General features: G+C 41.9%; 1 protein-coding gene and 1 pseudogene across 2 annotated transcripts in view; both read right to left on the bottom strand.

Moving 5' to 3' along the window:
* Positions 1–19,448, bottom strand: part of LOC125678963 (titin-like) — a 294,828-nt gene that overhangs the window by 147,773 nt on the left and 127,607 nt on the right. For both annotated transcript variants that reach the window (XM_056156077.1, XM_056156078.1), the window contains 17 exons: positions 9,683–9,754; positions 9,510–9,566; positions 9,074–9,379; positions 8,611–8,931; positions 8,464–8,515; positions 7,706–7,786; positions 7,302–7,386; positions 5,238–5,529; positions 4,687–4,816; positions 4,377–4,445; positions 4,188–4,259; positions 3,858–3,929; positions 3,534–3,605; positions 3,112–3,180; positions 2,608–2,996; positions 2,401–2,516; positions 759–911 (listed from right to left, as the gene is read on the bottom strand). In XM_056156077.1, coding sequence (XP_056012052.1) covers positions 759–911; positions 2,401–2,516; positions 2,608–2,996; positions 3,112–3,180; positions 3,534–3,605; positions 3,858–3,929; positions 4,188–4,259; positions 4,377–4,445; positions 4,687–4,816; positions 5,238–5,529; positions 7,302–7,386; positions 7,706–7,786; positions 8,464–8,515; positions 8,611–8,931; positions 9,074–9,379; positions 9,510–9,566; positions 9,683–9,754 — 2,408 coding nt within the window. The remainder of the gene's footprint in view (positions 1–758; positions 912–2,400; positions 2,517–2,607; positions 2,997–3,111; positions 3,181–3,533; positions 3,606–3,857; positions 3,930–4,187; positions 4,260–4,376; positions 4,446–4,686; positions 4,817–5,237; positions 5,530–7,301; positions 7,387–7,705; positions 7,787–8,463; positions 8,516–8,610; positions 8,932–9,073; positions 9,380–9,509; positions 9,567–9,682; positions 9,755–19,448) is intronic.
* On the bottom strand, positions 14,775–17,770 carry LOC130052077 (titin-like; annotated as a pseudogene).

Below are 19,448 nucleotides of genomic sequence, written 5' to 3'. Positions count from 1 at the left end.
AAACATTCTGGGGTAAAATTTTAAAGAACAAAAATATTCATGCCAAAATTGTCATGCCAACTTTCAGTTGCAGAGTTTTGAATAAAACTTTCTCTGACATCAAACAAAATAAATTTTTTTTAGCAATCCATGCTTATGAAAATAAAATCGAGTATATGTTGGGAAAATCTAGCCAAACCAAAACATTTACAGAATTAGTTAGCCATCACCTACAAGTATTTGCAGCTCCAGCTATTGAAAGTTACTCAATTAGAGCCCTGATTATTTATGTTAAGATAGCTACTCTTGATTTAATCGTTATGTTAGCTTTTAATTGTTAAATCATCCATAATGTTAAAACTTGTGCGCATCAGCCAATTAAAACTTCCATTTCAAACTTAGCTCAACAAAAATGATTTCCTACTTAGTTTACATCTCTGTTGCTGATTAATTATAATACAGATATGTTGTTTACTAGATATCGTTAAAACATCTACAACTATACTAGTACTACACTGAGAATTTAACCTGCTGATATATACTATCAGTTTGACAAGTACTAGATTATTCTACATTCTAAGTGCTCAGAGTTAAGTTTTGATATTTTTTAAAGAAATCATTAGTCAATCAAAAAAATTTCACTTGTATTAAAGATAATCTCTTTAAAATCTCTTTTATCTGTTTGATATGATTAGTGCTCAGGATACACTTATGAAATGATTTTTAGAGTATATAATTGATGACATTGGACTGTGCATGTGACAGAGGTCATGACCTACCTGTGTATCCTGTGATTGGTCTTCTCTAGGAAGATGAGCTGTAATCTCTGTGTCAGTGCTGATGTCACTAATGTCAAAGGTCGTATCAGCTTCAAATGTGGGAACTTCCTGCTGTTCCTTGGTCTCTTTCATGTCCTTTACCTCCTCTCTGGCCTGTTAAATTAATAAATTTGCAAGCTCATTATGACTCAGTTCAACAAAGGATCAGTATGACATAAATGCCCCCCGCTGATATTCAAGTTTGATAGTCCAATAATGTGAAAATAACACTGAAAGGAAATGAAACAAAATTAGAATATAACAGTCTGGAAAACTATGATGGAATGACACAAGAGCAGAATGACAAAGTGATGAAATGATGGACAGAAAAGGATAACGCCATATACCCTGACCATTTCACGGTTATAAAAACACATGTTGATGTGATGTTGGACTTGATGCTAGGATAGAAATGTTTCTACATGTGATATTACTGGTGTGATGTGTAAATGTTTCTACATGTGTGATATCACTGGTGTGATGTGTAAATGTTTCTACATGTGTGATATCACTGGTGTGATGTGTAAATGTTTCTACATGTGTGATATCACTGGTGTGATGTGTAAATGTTTCTACATGTGATATCACTGGTGTGATGTGTAAATGTTTCTACATGTGTGATATCACTGGTGTGATGTGTAAATGTTTCTACATGTGTGATATCACTGGTGTGATGTGTAAATGTTTCTACATGAGATATCACTGGTGTGATGTGTAAATGTTTCTACATGTGTGATATCACTGGTGTGATGTGTAAATGTTTCTACATGTGTGATATCACTGGTGTGATGTGTAAATGTTTCTACATGTGTGATATCACTGGTGTGATGTGTAAATGTTTCTACATGTGATATCACTGGTGTGATGTGTAAATGTTTCTACATGTGTGATATCACTGGTGTGATGTGTAAATGTTTCTACATGTGTGATATCACTGGTGTGATGTGTAAATGTTTCTACATGTGTGATATCACTGGTGTGATGTGTAAATGTTTATATATGTGATATCACTGGTGTGATGTGTAAATGTTTCTACATGTGTGATATCACTGGTGTGATGTGTATATGTTTATACATGTGATATCACTGGTGTGATGTGTATATGTTTATACATGTGATATCACTGGTGTGATGTGTAAATGTTTATATATGTGATATCACTGGTGTGATGTGTAAATGTTTCTACATGTGTGATATCACTGGTGTGATGTGTAAATGTTTCTACATGTGATATCACTGGTGTGATGTGTAAATGTTTCTACATGTGTGATATCACTGGTGTGATGTGTAAATGTTTATACATGTGATATCACTGGTGTGATGTGTAAATGTTTCTACATGAGATATCACTGGTGTGATGTGTAAATGTTTATAAATGTGATATCACTGGTGTGATGTGTAAATGTTTCTACATGTGTGATATCACTGGTGTGATGTGTAAATGTTTCTACATGTGTGATATCACTGATGTGATGTGTAAATGTTTCTACATGTGATATCACTGGTGTGATGTGTAAATGTTTCTACATGTGTGATATCACTGGTGTGATGTGTAAATGTTTCTACATGTGTGATATCACTGGTGTAGTTTGTAAATGCAAACCTTGTATCCTCGGAACATTGCCTGTATTTTGACAGCTGCCTCCTCTTTAATAATTTCTTTGCTTTCAATCAACTCAACTTGTTCTTCTGGAACCTGTTCTTCATCTTCAATTAATTCTACAGAAAGAGACACTGTCATTTTAGTAATCCACTTTCTGAAATAGATATCCTTATACCTAAAATGCAAATGAATGCGTTAATTGCTTACCAGAGACAGTCAGCATGGCTGTACATTCCGCCCGTCCGACGGCATTTGAGGCAGTGACAGTGTAAACACCCGAATCCTCAGGAAAGGCCTCTGTAAGCAATAGAGTGACCTCCCCTTCCTCTCCTGGCAACACTTTGTATATATCACTGTCTTCTTTGATGACCTCATTGTCATGGTGCCATGTGACCTCAGGAGTGGGTGTGCCTGTGACCTTGGCAATAAACTTGACCTCTTCTCCTTCTTCCACTTTGATGTCGTCAATTCTGGTGATAAATTTAGGAGCCACCAGTTCTACTTCCTCTATCTGGGACACCTGAGGTACCTCCTCCTCTGGTTTCTTGGAAACCTCAATGACAGTCTCTTCTTGGGTGATTTCTTCACTGGATTCACTGCAAACAGAAGATTGGGCACATGTTATTGTCAGAATTACAGACTTAAACAGCAGTCTTACAACAGACCCCTCTCACTGTAGTCTTACAATAGACCCCTCTCACTGTGCCTTACCGGTCGGCTTTGAGTACTGATCTGAAATCCAGCTGCTCATGAGGAAATTGTTGATTAAATGTGGTCTCACTGTGAACATGCAAAAGCAGACAGCATGCATTAAAAGGTGTCATTCAAATGAAGAACTCAATACAACAATCTCACACACTGTGAATGGTACTTACACATCTCAATACAACAATCTCACACACTCTTAGTGGTACTTACACATCTCAATACAACAATCTCACACACTGTGAATGATACTTACACATCTCAATACAACAATCTCACACACTCTTAGTGGTACTTACACATCTCAATACAATAATCTCACACACTGTGAATGGTACTTACACATCTCAATACAACAATCTCACACACTGTAAATGGTACTTACACATCTTAATACAACAATCTCACACACTCTTAGTGGTACTTACACAGTCTCTGTTTTTAAGACTTCTCTAAAATCTAACTGTTCATGCCGGAACTGCTGGTTGACTTTAGTTTCCCTGGAAGACATGCAAAACACATACCATGCACTGCATGAACATCTTATGATGTGATCAAACTATTTCATGCGTGTATAAGCTTATCATGACCTTTGATGATAATATTTATCTCCTCCTAGCCAAGTCAGTGTTACACTCAGTAAAAAATTGTCCCCTGCCTACACACTTCTTAACATGGATTATTTTTCGTCTTTTTTAAACGTCTAGATTAAATGACAACAGTACACCTAACCAGAACAGTGGTTGACTTACACATGGCGAGCTTTGATAGCATCTCGGAAGTCCAACTGTTCATGCGCAAACTGTTGGTTCACTTTGGTTTGTCTGTTAGAATATACATAATGTAAGCATGCTATAAGTATATGTACAAAACTGAAGGCTGTTGTTAGTCCAAAATCTGTTAAATGGCACACTGTCAAAGGAGGAATATATGTCTTATATGTATATCTACTGTTGTTAATTGTGGGAGTATGAATACAAAACAAGCCAAAAACTGTTACAGATTGATTTACAAAAAAAAATTAACTGACAGTTTTATCCCAATACAATCCACAGGATTAAGAGTTTAACGAGGAAACTTACACATGCTCTGATTTGAGAGCACCTCGGAAGTCGAGTTGTTTTGACTCAAATTCTTGGTTTGCCTTTGTTTTCCTGATGAGGAACAGAGAGTTGTTTATGAAATATTTAACTTTAGCTGGTCAATAAAACTCAAAAAATGACAATCATTCAGAAAATTCATCACAGATTCCATCACCGGGTATGACTTACACTTTAGTTTTAAGCGCACTTCTAAAATCCAGCTGTTCAGTTTCAAAGCTCTCGTTCGATTTGGTCTTGCTATAAATTGCATGCAAAGAAGAGCATACAGTGACATTTTTACATGGGAGGCATGCTGTATGCTATACAATCAAATGATTCATATTAAAATAAGGATAGAAAATCTTAAATTTACATCTCTTGATAACATTACAAAAATACAATAATGTAGTATCATAGTCAATACTCTGAATATAATAAGGATACTTGGTGATTTGTTAATACTATAACTAAAGATAAAGCATGATAAAACAGAACTTACACTTTGCTTTTGAGTACAGCTCTGAAGTCCAGTTGTTCAGCATCTGGCATTGTGAACGGTTTCGCAGGTGTTTCCTCGATTGACTCTGCTTTAGGTGTCTCCTTGATGTCTTCTGTATCTTCCAGCTCCTCTGCAAAATGAAGAATGGGTAATCTTCCCTCAACAATTTCTAAAATACTTAAGATATTTTTCATCAATTTCTAAACTTTCAAGATAATGTTTCTTTCCTCCCTAAGGGTGAAAGTTCATGAATATACAACATTCCAAAATATTGCATTATGGGTATTTTCTGTGGTTGTCCATTTTTTGTGTGGAATTTTGCAGACAGGAAAAATCCACAAAAATAAAACTTGCAATATACCTATAAGAATATATAGGTATATTGCAACTGCAGAAATTGGAAATGCAGAATATATCTTGGGATCATCAAGTCACAAAATTTCCACCTGCAGGAAATACCCATTATACAGAAGGCGTTTCCTCCACTTCTATCTCTTTGGTGCTTTCTGATTTACAGGTATGCTACAAACTCAATGAGTAAATCAACTCACCTTGAAGAACTGTGAGGATTGCTGAGCAGGAGACTTCGCCGGCCTCATTGACAGCTTTCACCGTGTATACACCGGCATCCTCTATGAACACCTCAGGCAGATACAGGACTACTTCACCCTCCTCACCAGCCATGATCTTGTAGATGTCATCGTCTTTGATTGGTTCGTTCTCATGGAACCACATGACCTCTGGAGTTGGTTCACCTCGAACCTTGACCATGAATTTTGCCTCAGAGCCTTCCTCAGTTTTGAGGTCCTCAATAATGACAACAAATTGTGGTGAAGTGACAGTCTGCAATAAGTTCATGTAGATTTAGATTGCGGTCAAACATAAATGATTAAATTCATACAAGTAGTGTCAAGATCAGAAGTTGCTTTATATATATGTACATGTACTTGTAGATGTTTGAGGATGCTTGAGGACAGGATGTAAAACTGATGTAATGAAAATAAAGTAACGTTTGTTCAAATTTTTATTCCTGAAAGAGTTAGATTCATATATTGCAATGTATTTAATGCTGAAATAGATCTACAGGAACCCATAATCATGTTATTCAGAACCGATTTCTTTCTTCTTATATTCTATGCAAAATTCAGGAGTGTGGGCCTAGCCTGCACCCACCAGCTAAGCAATTTTAAGAGAGAGGGGGGGGGGGGGGGGGGGGGGGGGGCAACCCATGGGTTTTCTATCATACCATTTTTCTTTCAAGTTTCATTGCAATAACATAAAAACATTGTCTGAACCTTCATTTGATTATCCTTTTGTGATATCTTGGATCCACTGATGTAACTGTGATTTGTGGAATGATTGAGGATATTTTAAAGATGTTTCTATTTTTCATTATGAATATATATTTTTCTTCCCTTTTTCTTTGCATAATTGATCACTAATAATTATGCCATCATATCAGTATAACTTACAATGAATGCTTTTAACCTGATAGTTTCAGAAGACTTTGGCACCAAAAAGAACAGGCACTTTTAAAACAAACAAGAGGTACTGTGAGCAATGCTCAATAAGAATGCCCCCTGCTTACCCCAATCTCCCAAAGGGTGTTGTTAATAGGCATAAATTACCTCTTTCCTGAGTGTAAAAATATAGTATGCCTTTGTAGAAGAAAATGGAAGATATAGTGCGAACACAAATCCATGGTATAAACCTATAATTTTGACCTTGAGATCAAAGGTCAAGGTCATAAAGAGGTCATGAATGTACATGACACATAGTCTCATGGTGATACATCCATGTCTTATGGTATGACTATGTCAAAACCCTATAATCAATTTTGACCTTGAGGTGAAAGTTCAAGGTCATATAGAGGTAATGAAGGTACCTGACACATCGTCTCATGGTGATACACTCATGTGTCAAATATGGTATGCCTATGTCAAAGAATAAAGAAGTCATGGCCCTGACACGAATCCATTGTAAAAACGTTTAATTTTGACCTTGAGGTCAAGGTCATATGGAGGTCATGAAGGTACATGACACATTGTCTCGTGGTGATACACTCATGTATCAAATATGGTATGCCTATGTCAAAGAACAAAGAAGTTATGGCCCTGACATGAATCCATTGTAAAAATGTTTAATTTTGACCTTGAGGTCAAGGTCATATGGAGGTCATGAAGGTACATGACATATCGTCTCATGGTGATACACTCATGTGTCAAATATGGTATGCCTATGTCAAAGAACAAAGAAGTTATGGCCCAAACACGAATCCATTGTAAAAAAACATTTAATTTTGACATTAAGGTCAAGGGTAAGGTCATATAGAGGTCATGAAGGTACCAGACACATCGTCTCATGGTGATCCACCTGTGTGCCAAATATGGTATGCCTATGTCAAAGAACAAAGAAGTTATGGCCCGGACACGAATCTGGAGACAGACAGACGGACGGACGGACGGACGGACGGACGGACGGACGGACAGAGTGATTCCTATATACCCCCCAGAACTTCATTCGGGGGGTATAAATAGGATTGATGCTTCAGCAAAACAATTTTTGGAAGAAGTCCGATTCAGCAACACTTTCCACACTTTGTTTTCAGCACTGACCTTTTTCAACACTTCCCGGAAGTCCACTTGTTCAGTTTCTACAATTTCTTGGGTAGTTTCTTCTGTAACTTCCTGTGAGAATTTCCTGTTAAAATGAAGAAACACAAAAACATCAGGCGTGGAAGTCTTAGTGAGATGGTGAAACATGCTCTCAAACTGATCATGCCATTATCAAACACCATGCAAAAAGAGAAAGAGACATTTGGATGCATTTCATTGGTTGGTTTCCAGTAGAAATATTACTGCTTCATTTTACACAAATATAAAGTAATGCCATGTATATCCAGATAAAACAATTTGATAACAGCTTTTGTTGCAAACCTGTACCTAATCTCCTGGGGTTAATTAAACTAAGTATAAAAAATATTATTTTTAAAAATTTTTTTTTTGGGACGAAAACTTACTTGGACTTGACTGAAGTGGATTTTAATAGCGTTCTGAAGTCCATCTGTTCTGCCTGATATTTAATGCCCACCTTAGTCTGCCTGTGTACAGGGTAAGCGAGGAAATAAGGTCATGCAGAGGTCAAAAGCAAAGAACATGTTAACAATGGTTGAAATTCATAATCATTAGTAGATAGCAAATTCTAATTAATATCCAATTCTGTACTGGTAGAAAGAAATTTCAAATTCAACACTTTGATTTTTTCAAAACAGAAGATGCATCTGTTCTAAAATCTTCAACACGGTTCAAAATCATGCTTGGAAAACTGACAATTGAAATATAAATGGGACTTATTGCAAAAAGATGTGTTACTGTAGATTCCTAAATATATGAGGGAAATTAATTGTAGCATAATATAGCGAGAAGCACTATTCATGGAATAAAATGACTAGTTTTTAATTCTATATTGCTGAATTACATGTAAAAACTCTTGATGAACAGTTCACTGATGAATTCTTGTTCTTTCGATTTAACGTCTACGGGTAATTTTGTGCTGTTAAGTACTCATATAAAGTAAGGAATCTACAGAACCAGGAATCAAACAAGTCACAAGTCCACTGACACATGCACTCTGACTAATGGACTTGTGGATCACACTCATTCTCTGTATTGAATATAAAAAGAATTAATTCCATAAATATTCTCTTGTTACTCTGTAATTTTATCATAAGGAACCTCTTGGTATATGATAAAAATAAAAGTACTAAATGATGCTTACACTTCTGTTGTTAATGAGTCTCTGAAGTCAACCCTTTGTGGTCCCTCTGGTTCTGAAATACACAGAAAAAAATTTAGTAGCTAGACACACTCATGGATGTGAATTTTAGATGTTCTTTATTTCTATCTTTCTTTCACGAAGACTTACTTTTGACAAGCAGAGAGACTGAGATGCTGGCTTCACCCTGGTCATTTGTGGCCAGAACTTTGAATGTCCCCGCGTCTTCTGCGTCTACCTCTGACAGAGTCAGCGTGGTGTGATAGATGTTGCCATTCTGATCGATTGTCACTTTCACTTTGTCAGTTGGAACTAATTCAGTGTTTTCCCTGGACCACCGAATTTCTGGTTGTGGGTTAGCTACAACAGTAGCCTCAAAGGTCACAGTTTCACTGATGGAGGCAGTCTGGAATTTCGGTTTTTGTGTGAAAGCTGGGGCAATAGAGTCATCCTCCAAAATTTCATCTGGTGCTGAAACGGAAATAAATAACTTTCGAGAGCTACCCCAACAATAATGTCATTATAGAATTAAATATGCATCTCAATACTTAGTTTTCTTGGAAATAGACCGATTCATGTAACAGAAACAAGAAATCTTTGTAGTGTTGCATACCTGCCACAAAGAGCTCAGCTGTTGTTTCAGCAGTGCCAAGTTCATTCTGAGCCACCAAAGAATATTTCCCAGCATCCTCAGGATAGACATCAGATATGAAGAGAGAACACAGATTGTTTTCATCATAGAATATTTTAAACTCCTCAGAATTAACGATGACCTGGCCTTCTTTGTACCAGGTGACAGTTGGTTTGGGTGATCCAGTGATCTGACATTCCAGACGGGCCTCTTCTCCGTCGGAGGAATGGAGGCTCTTCAAAGGGGAGATTACCACTGGTGCTTGTTTCTCTACTTTTTCTTCCACAACTATTCAAAAACAAATGAAACCAATATATTAAAAAAAAATGAAAAAAAAACCCAACATTATTCTAAGTAAGTAAAATTGTTCATATATCAGGAGCAAAATAATATTTCCATTGGATAAAAATGAAATCACCAAAAGGAGTTGGAGACTGTATTTTGTCTTCATCTGAAGTTGATTCCTTCTCCTCTTCTGCAAGAAACAAGGTCAAGGTGAAAGAAGATCACTCATATTCAAAACCGAAAATTTCAGGCTCAATGAGAGAGAGAGAGAGAGAGAGAGAGAGAGAGAGAGAGCTATATACACACCATATTGTTTTTCTTTCTCAGATAATGTATCTTTCAAGGTAAACTCAGTATCAATGTGTTCAACATGTTTTTCTGAAAATATTGAAAATCAAATATTACTTTTAATAAAAAGAAATCAAAACTACAAAAAAATAATCAAGAAAAAAAGTTTTCTCTGCTAACAGAATAAGTATAAACTTTGCATACATTAATATAAATAAATTAAACTCTGCTATCTACATCACTGCAATCTAAAACTAAGGTAATATAAATATGATATCTATCTTTCACTTTTGATTGAAAACTGTTCATAGGTATCAATTGTTAGTAAATATACAAAATATTATACAAACCAATAGAAAAATGAATGAAAATAAAAAGTAAAATGTAATGAAACTGCTTGACCCTATTCCGATAGGTATAATTAAATGTGGACAATGAGCCCCTGAGTGGTCAATCCTACTTTTAAAACATGTATGGTATGAAGGAATTACACACCAAAGAAAATTATAACCGACAAAAACTATAAGGTATGTATATAATAACCTTATGGTTATTGTAAAATCCAAATCTACCTTACTTCACGAAACACTGCAATTTCAGTGTAAAAACAGACAGAGAAATCAAAGGCCCTGCTAGACTCGGGCTCATGGTCCACAGATTGCTAACCTAATGCTTTAATTCACTGAGCTAACCCTGCTAGACTCGGGCTCATGGTCTACAAATGGCTAACCTAAGACCTTAATCCACTGAGCAGTTTATCAACATTTTAAAAGATAAAGACTTTGTAATGTAACTATGTCTTTAAGAAAGGACTACAGTTTATAATAAAGCCAAGTAAAGGGAGGAATGAAATGACCTTTTCAAACAGTATTTCTTCTAATTTAACAAGTTTGAGTATATAAAAGTCAAGTTGTTCTAGACTTTTGTTATCTTAAGAATCTAATGCAGTGAATTTGTACAACCAGTCTAAAGCTAGTAAGAAATCTAAAATCTGTTTCTATGGGTATCTAGTTTCTGTAAACTTTTGGTGGTTGTTTATGTTTAACCTATTACTCTATTTTCAAAACCTCTTTGATCCATTCCAACCCTGCTTATGTTTTCTTGATTCCTAAATAAAATTCTACATTACCAAAACCATAAAATCTTCCTGGCATAAAATACTAATTTTACTAACAAAGATGATTTCTTATGTTTTTCTAAAATCAGAAATATTTTTGAAATTTTGAAAAAATGTATACACCCAGAAGATAGTACATGCAATGTCATGCATAGAAAACAGTTCATCAATAAATGAAAGTAAATCCAAACTGTTCAAAGAACACTATAATAATTATTATTTTGTAAATAAGAACAACAATATTGCCTGCAGGAGCTAAATTTCTTTAAAAGAATCCTGATTAATGTCAAACCATTCATATAAAAATAAAAATTCAAATCTATGTACTATATGTAACAACTGAAAAATAAAAAGCCATGCAATGAATAGAATGACACTCAGTTAAAAGTGTAATGAATAAAAATGGCATTCAACTAAATATGAAGAATATAACCAACATATTTAATATTCATCAGCGTTTCCAAGCTGCCTAAACAAAGCAATAGCCACTGCAACAGCAGCTTGATACCTTCTTCTCCCTTCTCAGAGCCCAGAGTTTGAGCGCTTGACCTCGATTTTTCAAAAGGCATTTCATCCTTACCCTCATGTATAGTTTCTGACACATTTACACTATCTTTTTTGGATGATATTAAGTTTTCTTTTAAATTGAAATCAAAGTCTTGATCTGTACTATCAACCACACTCATATCATGTGACCTATTTGATTTATTTAGGTCAGATTTAGACAAGACATTCAATATTTCATAATCAGGTGCAATTTTCACAACTGTTTCCTCATTTTCAATCGTGAATTTCTCTTCCAATGACTCCACTGTTTCAGCAGAGGTGATTTCTACACCCACGGTCTCTTTGGGTGTTTCAGTAGGTTTCAGTTCCTCAGTGATTTCGGTCTCGGCCAACTCGGCAGCTTCCTCAGGTGCGATTTCAACACCCACTTCCTCTGCTGCCTTGTCGGAGGGAGCAAACTCCGCCTCGACTTCCTCCTTCACCTCTTCCGGGGTTTTGTCCACACCCAGTTCTGCTTTGACTTCCGCAGAGGGTTTCTCCTCTGGGATTTCCACAACCATTTCAATTTCGGGTTGCTCTTTAGACACTGCTTCAATGGAGACTTCTTCCCTCACCGTCTCCTCAGCAGCAACAGCGATTTGTACAGCCGCTTGTTCTTTGACGGGGATTTCAACAGTGGGTTTTTCTTCCACTGACTCCACTGTTTCAGCAGCGGTGATTTCTACACCCACGGTCTCTTTGGGTGTTTCAGTAGGTTTCAGTTCCTCAGTGATTTCGGTCTCGGCCAACTCGGCAGCTTCCTCAGGTGCGATTTCAACACCCACTTCCTCTGCTGCCTTGTCGGAGGGAGCAAACTCCGCCTCGACTTCCTCCTTCACCTCTTCCGGGGTTTCGTCCACACCCAGTTCTGCTTTGACTTCCGCAGAGGGTTTCTCCTCTGGGATTTCCACAACCATTTCAATTTCGGGTTGCTCTTTAGACACTGCTTCAATGGAGACTTCTTCCCTCACCGTCTCCTCAGCAGCAACAGCGATTTGTACAGCCGCTTGATCTTTGGTCGGGATTTCAACAGTGGGTTTCTCTTCCAGTGACTCCACTGTTTCAGCAGCGGTGATTTCTACACCCACGGTCTCTTTGGGTGTTTCAGTAGGTTTCAGTTCCTCAGTGATTTCGGTCTCGGCCAACTCGGCAGCTTCCTCAGGTGCGATTTCAACACCCACTTCCTCTACTGCCTTGTCGGAGGGAGCAAACTCCGCCTCGACTTCCTCCTTCACCTCTTCCGGGGTTTCGTCCACACCCAGTTCTGCTTTGACTTCCGCAGAGGGTTTCTCCTCTGGGATTTCCACAACCATTTCAATTTCGGGTTGCTCTTTAGACACTGCTTCAATGGAGACTTCTTCCCTCACCGTCTCCTCAGCAGCAACTGCGATTTGTACAGCCGCTTGTTCTTTGACGGGGATTTCAACAGTGGGTTTCTCTTCCAGTGACTCCACTGTTTCAGCAGAGGTGATTTCTACACCCAAGGTCTCTTTGGGTGTTTCAGTAGGTTTCAGTTCCTCAGTGATTTTGGTCTCGGCCAACTCGGCAGCTTCCTCAGGTGCGATTTCAACACCCACTTCCTCTGCTGCCTTGTCGGAGGGAGCAAACTCCGCCTCGACTTCCTCCTTCACCTCTTCCGGGGTTTCGTCCACACCCAGTTCTGCTTTGACTTCCGCAGAGGGTTTCTCCTCTGGGATTTCCACAACCATTTCAATTTCGGGTTGCTCTTTAGACACTGCTTCAATGGAGACTTCTTCCCTCACCGTTTCCTCAGCAGCAACAGCGATTTGTACAGCCGCTTGTTCTTTGACGGGGATTTCAACAGTGAGTTTTTCTTCCAGTGACTCCACTGTTTCAGCAGCGGTGATTTCTACACCCACGGTCTCTTTGGGTGTTTCAGTAGGTTTCAGTTCCTCAGTGATTTCGGTCTCGGCCAACTCGGCAGCTTCCTCAGGTGCGATTTCAACACCCACTTCCTCTGCTGCCTTGTCGGAGGGAGCAAACTCCGCCTCGACTTCCTCCTTCACCTCTTCCGGGGTTTCGTCCACACCCAGTTCTGCTTTGACTTCCGCAGAGGGTTTCTCCTCTGGGATTTCCACAACCATTTCAATTTCGGGTTGCTCTTTAGACACTGCTTCAATGGAGACTTCTTCCCTCACCGTCTCCTCAGCAGCAACAGCGATTTGTACAGCCGCTTGTTCTTTGACGGGGATTTCAACAGTGGGTTTCTCTTCCACTGACTCCACTGTTTCAGCAGCGGTGATTTCTACACCCACGGTCTCTTTGGGTGTTTCAGTAGGTTTCAGTTCCTCAGTGATTTCGGTCTCGGCCAACTCGGCAGCTTCCTCAGGTGCGATTTCAACACCCACTTCCTCTGCTGCCTTGTCGGAGGGAGCAAACTCCGCCTCGACTTCCTCCTTCACCTCTTCCGGGGTTTCGTCCACACCCAGTTCTGCTTTGACTTCCGCAGAGGGTTTCTCCTCTGGGATTTCCACAACCATTTCAATTTCGGGTTGCTCTTTAGACACTGCTTCAATGGAGACTTCTTCACTCACCGTCTCCTCAGCAGCAACAGCGATTTGTACAGCCGCTTGTTCTTTGACGGGGATTTCAACAGTGAGTTTTTCTTCCAGTGACTCCACTGTTTCAGCAGCGGTGATTTCTACACCCACGGTCTCTTTGGGTGTTTCAGTAGGTTTCAGTTCCTCAGTGATTTCGGTCTCGGCCAACTCGGCAGCTTCCTCAGGTGCGATTTCAACACCCACTTCCTCTGCTGCCTTGTCGGAGGGAGCAAACTCCGCCTCGACTTCCTCCTTCACCTCTTCCGGGGTTTCGTCCACACCCAGTTCTGCTTTGACTTCCGCAGAGGGTTTCTCCTCTGGGATTTTCACAACCATTTCAATTTCGGGTTGCTCTTTAGACACTGCTTCAATGGAGACTTCTTCCCTCACCGTCTCCTCAGCAGCAACAGCGATTTGTACAGCCGCTTGTTCTTTGACGGGGATTTCAACAGTGGGTTTTTCTTCCAGTGACTCCACTGTTTCAGCAGCGGTGATTTCTACACCCACGGTCTCTTTGGGTGTTTCAGTAGGTTTCAGTTCCTCAGTGATTTCGGTCTCGGCCAACTCGGCAGCTTCCTCAGGTGCGATTTCAACACCCACTTCCTCTGCTGCCTTGTCGGAGGGAGCAAACTCCGCCTCGACTTCCTCCTTCACCTCTTCCGGGGTTTCGTCCACACCCAGTTCTGCTTTGACTTCCGCAGAGGGTTTCTCCTCTGGGATTTCCACAACCATTTCAATTTCGGGTTGCTCTTTAGACACTGCTTCAATGTAGACTTCTTCCCTCACCGTCTCCTCAGCAGCAACAGCGATTTGTACATCTGCTTGTTCTTTGACGGGGATTTCAACAGTGGGTTTCTTTTCCACTGTTTCAGCAGCTGTGATTTCTACACCCACGGTCTCTTTGGGTGTTTCAGTAGGTTTCAGTTCCTCAGTGATTTCGGTCTCGGCCAACTCGGCAGCTTCCTCAGGTGCGATTTCAACACCCACTTCCTCTGCTGCCTTGTCGGAGGGAGCAAACTCCGCCTCGACTTCCTCCTTCACCTCTTCCGGGGTTTCGTCCACACCCAGTTCTGCTTTGACTTCCGCAGAGGGTTTCTCCTCAGGGATTTCCACAACCATTTCAATTTCGGGTTGCTCTTTAGACACTGCTTCAATGGAGACTTCTTCCCTCACCGTCTCCTCAGCAGCAACAGCGATTTGTACATCTGCTTGTTCTTTGACGGGGATTTCAACAGTGGGTTTCTTTTCCACTGTTTCAGCAGCTGTGATTTCTACACCCACGGTCTCTTTGGGTGTTTCAGTAGGTTTCAGTTCCTCAGTGATTTCGGTCTCGGCCAACTCGGCAGCTTCCTCAGGTGCGATTTCAACACCCACTTCCTCTGCTTCCTTGTCGGAGGGAGCAAACTCCGCCTCGACTTCCTCCTTCACCTCTTCCGGGGTTTCGTCCACACCCAGTTCTGCTTTGACTTCCGCAGAGGGTTTCTCCTCTGGGATTTCCACAACCATTTCAATTTCGGGTTGCTCTTTAGACACTGCTTCAATGGAGACTTCTTCCCTCACCGTCTCCTCAGCAGCAACAGCGATTTGTACAGCCGCTTGTTCTTTGACGGGGATTTCAACAGTGGGTTTCTCTTCCAGTGACTCCACTGTTTCAGCAGAGGTGATTTCTACACCCACGGTCTCTTTGGGTGTTTCAGTAGGTTTCAGTTCCTCAGTGATTTCGGTCTCGGCCAACTCGGCAGCTTCCTCAGGTGCGATTTCAACACCCACTTCCTCTGCTGCCTTGTCGGAGGGAGCAAACTCCGCCTCGACTTCCTCCTTCACCTCTTCCGGGGTTTCGTCCACACCCAGTTCTGCTTTGACTTCCGCAGAGGGTTTCTCCTCAGGGATTTCCACAACCATTTCAATTTCGGGTTGCTCTTTAGACACTGCTTCAATGGAGACTTCTTCCCTCACCGTCTCCTCAGCAGCAACAGCGATTTGTACATCTGCTTGTACTTTGACGGGGATTTCAACAGTGGGTTTCTTTTCCACTGTTTCAGCAGCTGTGATTTCTACACCCACGGTCTCTTTGGGTGTTTCAGTAGGTTTCAGTTCCTCAGTGATTTCGGTCTCGGCCAACTCGGCAGCTTCCTCAGGTGCGATTTCAACACCCACTTCCTCTGCTTCCTTGTCGGAGGGAGCAAACTCCGCCTCGACTTCCTCCTTCACCTCTTCCGGGGTTTCGTCCACACCCAGTTCTGCTTTGACTTCCGCAGAGGGTTTCTCCTCTGGGATTTCCACAACCATTTCAATTTCGGGTTGCTCTTTAGACACTGCTTCAATGGAGACTTCTTCCCTCACCGTCTCCTCAGCAGCAACAGCGATTTGTACAGCCGCTTGTTCTTTGACGGGGATTTCAACAGTGGGTTTCTCTTCCAGTGACTCCACTGTTTCAGCAGAGGTGATTTCTACACCCACGGTCTCTTTGGGTGTTTCAGTAGGTTTCAGTTCCTCAGTGATTTCGGTCTCGGCCAACTCGGCAGCTTCCTCAGGTGCGATTTCAACACCCACTTCCTCTGCTGCCTTGTCGGAGGGAGCAAACTCCGCCTCGACTTCCTCCTTCACCTCTTCCGGGGTTTCGTCCACACCCAGTTCTGCTTTGACTTCCGCAGAGGGTTTCTCCTCTGGGATTTCCACAACCATTTCAATTTCGGGTTGCTCTTTAGACACTGCTTCAATGGAGACTTCTTCCCTCACCGTCTCCTCAGCAGCAACAGCGATTTGTACATCTGCTTGTTCTTTGACGGGGATTTCAACAGTGGGTTTCTTTTCCACTGTTTCAGCAGCTGTGATTTCTACACCCACGGTCTCTTTGGGTGTTTCAGTAGGTTTCAGTTCCTCAGTGATTTCAGTCTCGGCCAACTCGGCAGCTTCCTCAGGTGCGATTTCAACACCCACTTCCTCTGCTGCCTTGTCGGAGGGAGCAAACTCCGCCTCGACTTCCTCCTTCACCTCTTCCGGGGTTTCGTCCACACCCAGTTCTGCTTTGACTTCCGCAGAGGGTTTCTCCTCTGGGATTTCCACAACCATTTCAATTTCGGGTTGCTCTTTAGACACTGCTTCAATGTAGACTTCTTCCCTCACCGTCTCCTCAGCAGCAACAGCGATTTGTACATCTGCTTGTTCTTTGACGGGGATTTCAACAGTGGGTTTCTTTTCCACTGTTTCAGCAGCTGTGATTTCTACACCCACGGTCTCTTTGGGTGTTTCAGTAGGTTTCAGTTCCTCAGTGATTTCGGTCTCGGCCAACTCGGCAGCTTCCTCAGGTGCGATTTCAACACCCACTTCCTCTGCTTCCTTGTCGGAGGGAGCAAACTCCGCCTCGACTTCCTCCTTCACCTCTTCCGGGGTTTCGTCCACACCCAGTTCTGCTTTGACTTCCGCAGAGGGTTTCTCCTCTGGGATTTTCACAACCATTTCAATTTCGGGTTGCTCTTTAGACACTGCTTCAATGGAGACTTCTTCCCTCACCGTCTCCTCAGCAGCAACAGCGATTTGTACAGCCGCTTGTTCTTTGACGGGGATTTCAACAGTGGGTTTTTCTTCCACTGACTCCACTGTTTCAGCAGAGGTGATTTCTACACCCACGGTCTCTTTGGGTGTTTCAGTAGGTTTCAGTTCCTCAGTGATTTCGGTCTCGGCCAACTCGGCAGCTTCCTCAGGTGCGATTTCAACACCCACTTCCTCTGCTGCCTTGTCGGAGGGAGCAAACTCCGCCTCGACTTCCTCCTTCACCTCTTCCGGGGTTTCGTCCACACCCAGTTCTGCTTTGACTTCCGCAGAGGGTTTCTCCTCTGGGATTTCCACAACCATTTCAATTTCGGGTTGCTCTTTAGACACTGCTTCAATGGAGACTTCTTCCCTCACCGTCTCCTCAGCAGCAACAGCGATTTGTACAGCCGCTTGTTCTTTAACGGGGATTTCAACAGTGGGTTTTTCTTCCACTGACTCCACTGTTTTAGCAGCGGTGATTTCTACACCCACGGTCTCTTTGGGTGTTTCAGTAGGTTTCAGTTCCTCAGTGATTTCGGTCTCGGCCAACTCGGCAGCCTCCTCAGGTGCGATTTCAACACCCACTTCCTCTGCTGCCCTGTCGGAGGGAGCAAACTCCGCCTCGACTTCCTCCTTCACCTCTTCCGGGGTTTCGTCCACACCCAGTTCTGCTTTGACTTCCGCAGAGGGTTTCTCCTCTGGGATTTCCACAACCATTTCAATTTCGGGTTGCTCTTTAGACACTGCTTCAATGGAGACTTCTTCCCTCACCGTTTCCTCAGCAGCAACAGCGATTTGTACAGCCGCTTGTTCTTTGACGGGGATTTCAACAGTGAGTTTTTCTTCCAGTGACTCCACTGTTTCAGCAGCGGTGATTTCTACACCCACGGTCTCTTTGGGTGTTTCAGTAGGTTTCAGTTCCTCAGTGATTTCGGTCTCGGCCAACTCGGCAGCTTCCTCAGGTGCGATTTCAACACCCACTTCCTCTGCTGCCTCGTCGGAGGGAGCAAACTCCGCCTCGACTTCCTCCTTCACCTCTTCCGGGGTTTCGTCCACACCCAGTTCTGCTTTGACTTCCGCAGAGGGTTTCTCCTCTGGGATTTTCACAACCATTTCAATTTCGGGTTGCTCTTTAGACACTGCTTCAATGGAGACTTCTTCCCTCACCGTCTCCTCAGCAGCAACAGCGATTTGTACAGCCGCTTGTTCTTTGACGGGGATTTCAACAGTGGGTTTTTCTTCCACTGACTCCACTGTTTCAGCAGAGGTGATTTCTACACCCACGGTCTCTTTGGGTGTTTCAGTAGGTTTCAGTTCCTCAGTGATTTCGGTCTCGGCCAACTCGGCAGCTTCCTCAGGTGCGATTTCAACACCCACTTCCTCTGCTGCCTTGTCGGAGGGAGCAAACTCCGCCTCGACTTCCTCCTTCACCTCTTCCGGGGTTTCGTCCACACCCAGTTCTGCTTTGACTTCCGCAGAGGGTTTCTCCTCTGGGATTTCCACAACCATTTCAATTTCGGGTTGCTCTTTAGACACTGCTTCAATGGAGACTTCTTCCCTCACCGTTTCCTCAGCAGCAACAGCGATTTGTACAGCCGCTTGTTCTTTGACGGGGATTTCAACAGTGAGTTTTTCTTCCAGTGACTCCACTGTTTCAGCAGCGGTGATTTCTACACCCACGGTCTCTTTGGGTGTTTCAGTAGGTTTCAGTTCCTCAGTGATTTCGGTCTCGGCCAACTCGGCAGCTTCCTCAGGTGCGATTTCAACACCCACTTCCTCTGCTGCCTCGTCGGAGGGAGCAAACTCCGCCTCGACTTCCTCCTTCACCTCTTCCGGGGTTTCGTCCACACCCAGTTCTGCTTTGACTTCCGCAGAGGGTTTCTCCTCTGGGATTTCCACAACCATTTCAATTTCGGGTTGCTCTTTAGACACTGCTTCAATGGAGACTTCTTCCCTCACCGTCTCCTCAGCAGCAACAGCGATTTGTACAGCCGCTTGTTCTTTGACGGGGATTTCAACAGTGGGT

The sequence above is a fragment of the Ostrea edulis genome, chromosome 2 (assembly GCF_947568905.1).
Source record: "Ostrea edulis chromosome 2, xbOstEdul1.1, whole genome shotgun sequence".
Classification (NCBI taxonomy): domain Eukaryota; kingdom Metazoa; phylum Mollusca; class Bivalvia; order Ostreida; family Ostreidae; genus Ostrea; species Ostrea edulis.
Note: the sequence above shows the minus strand (reverse complement) of the source record. Positions and strands in the feature narration are given on the sequence as shown.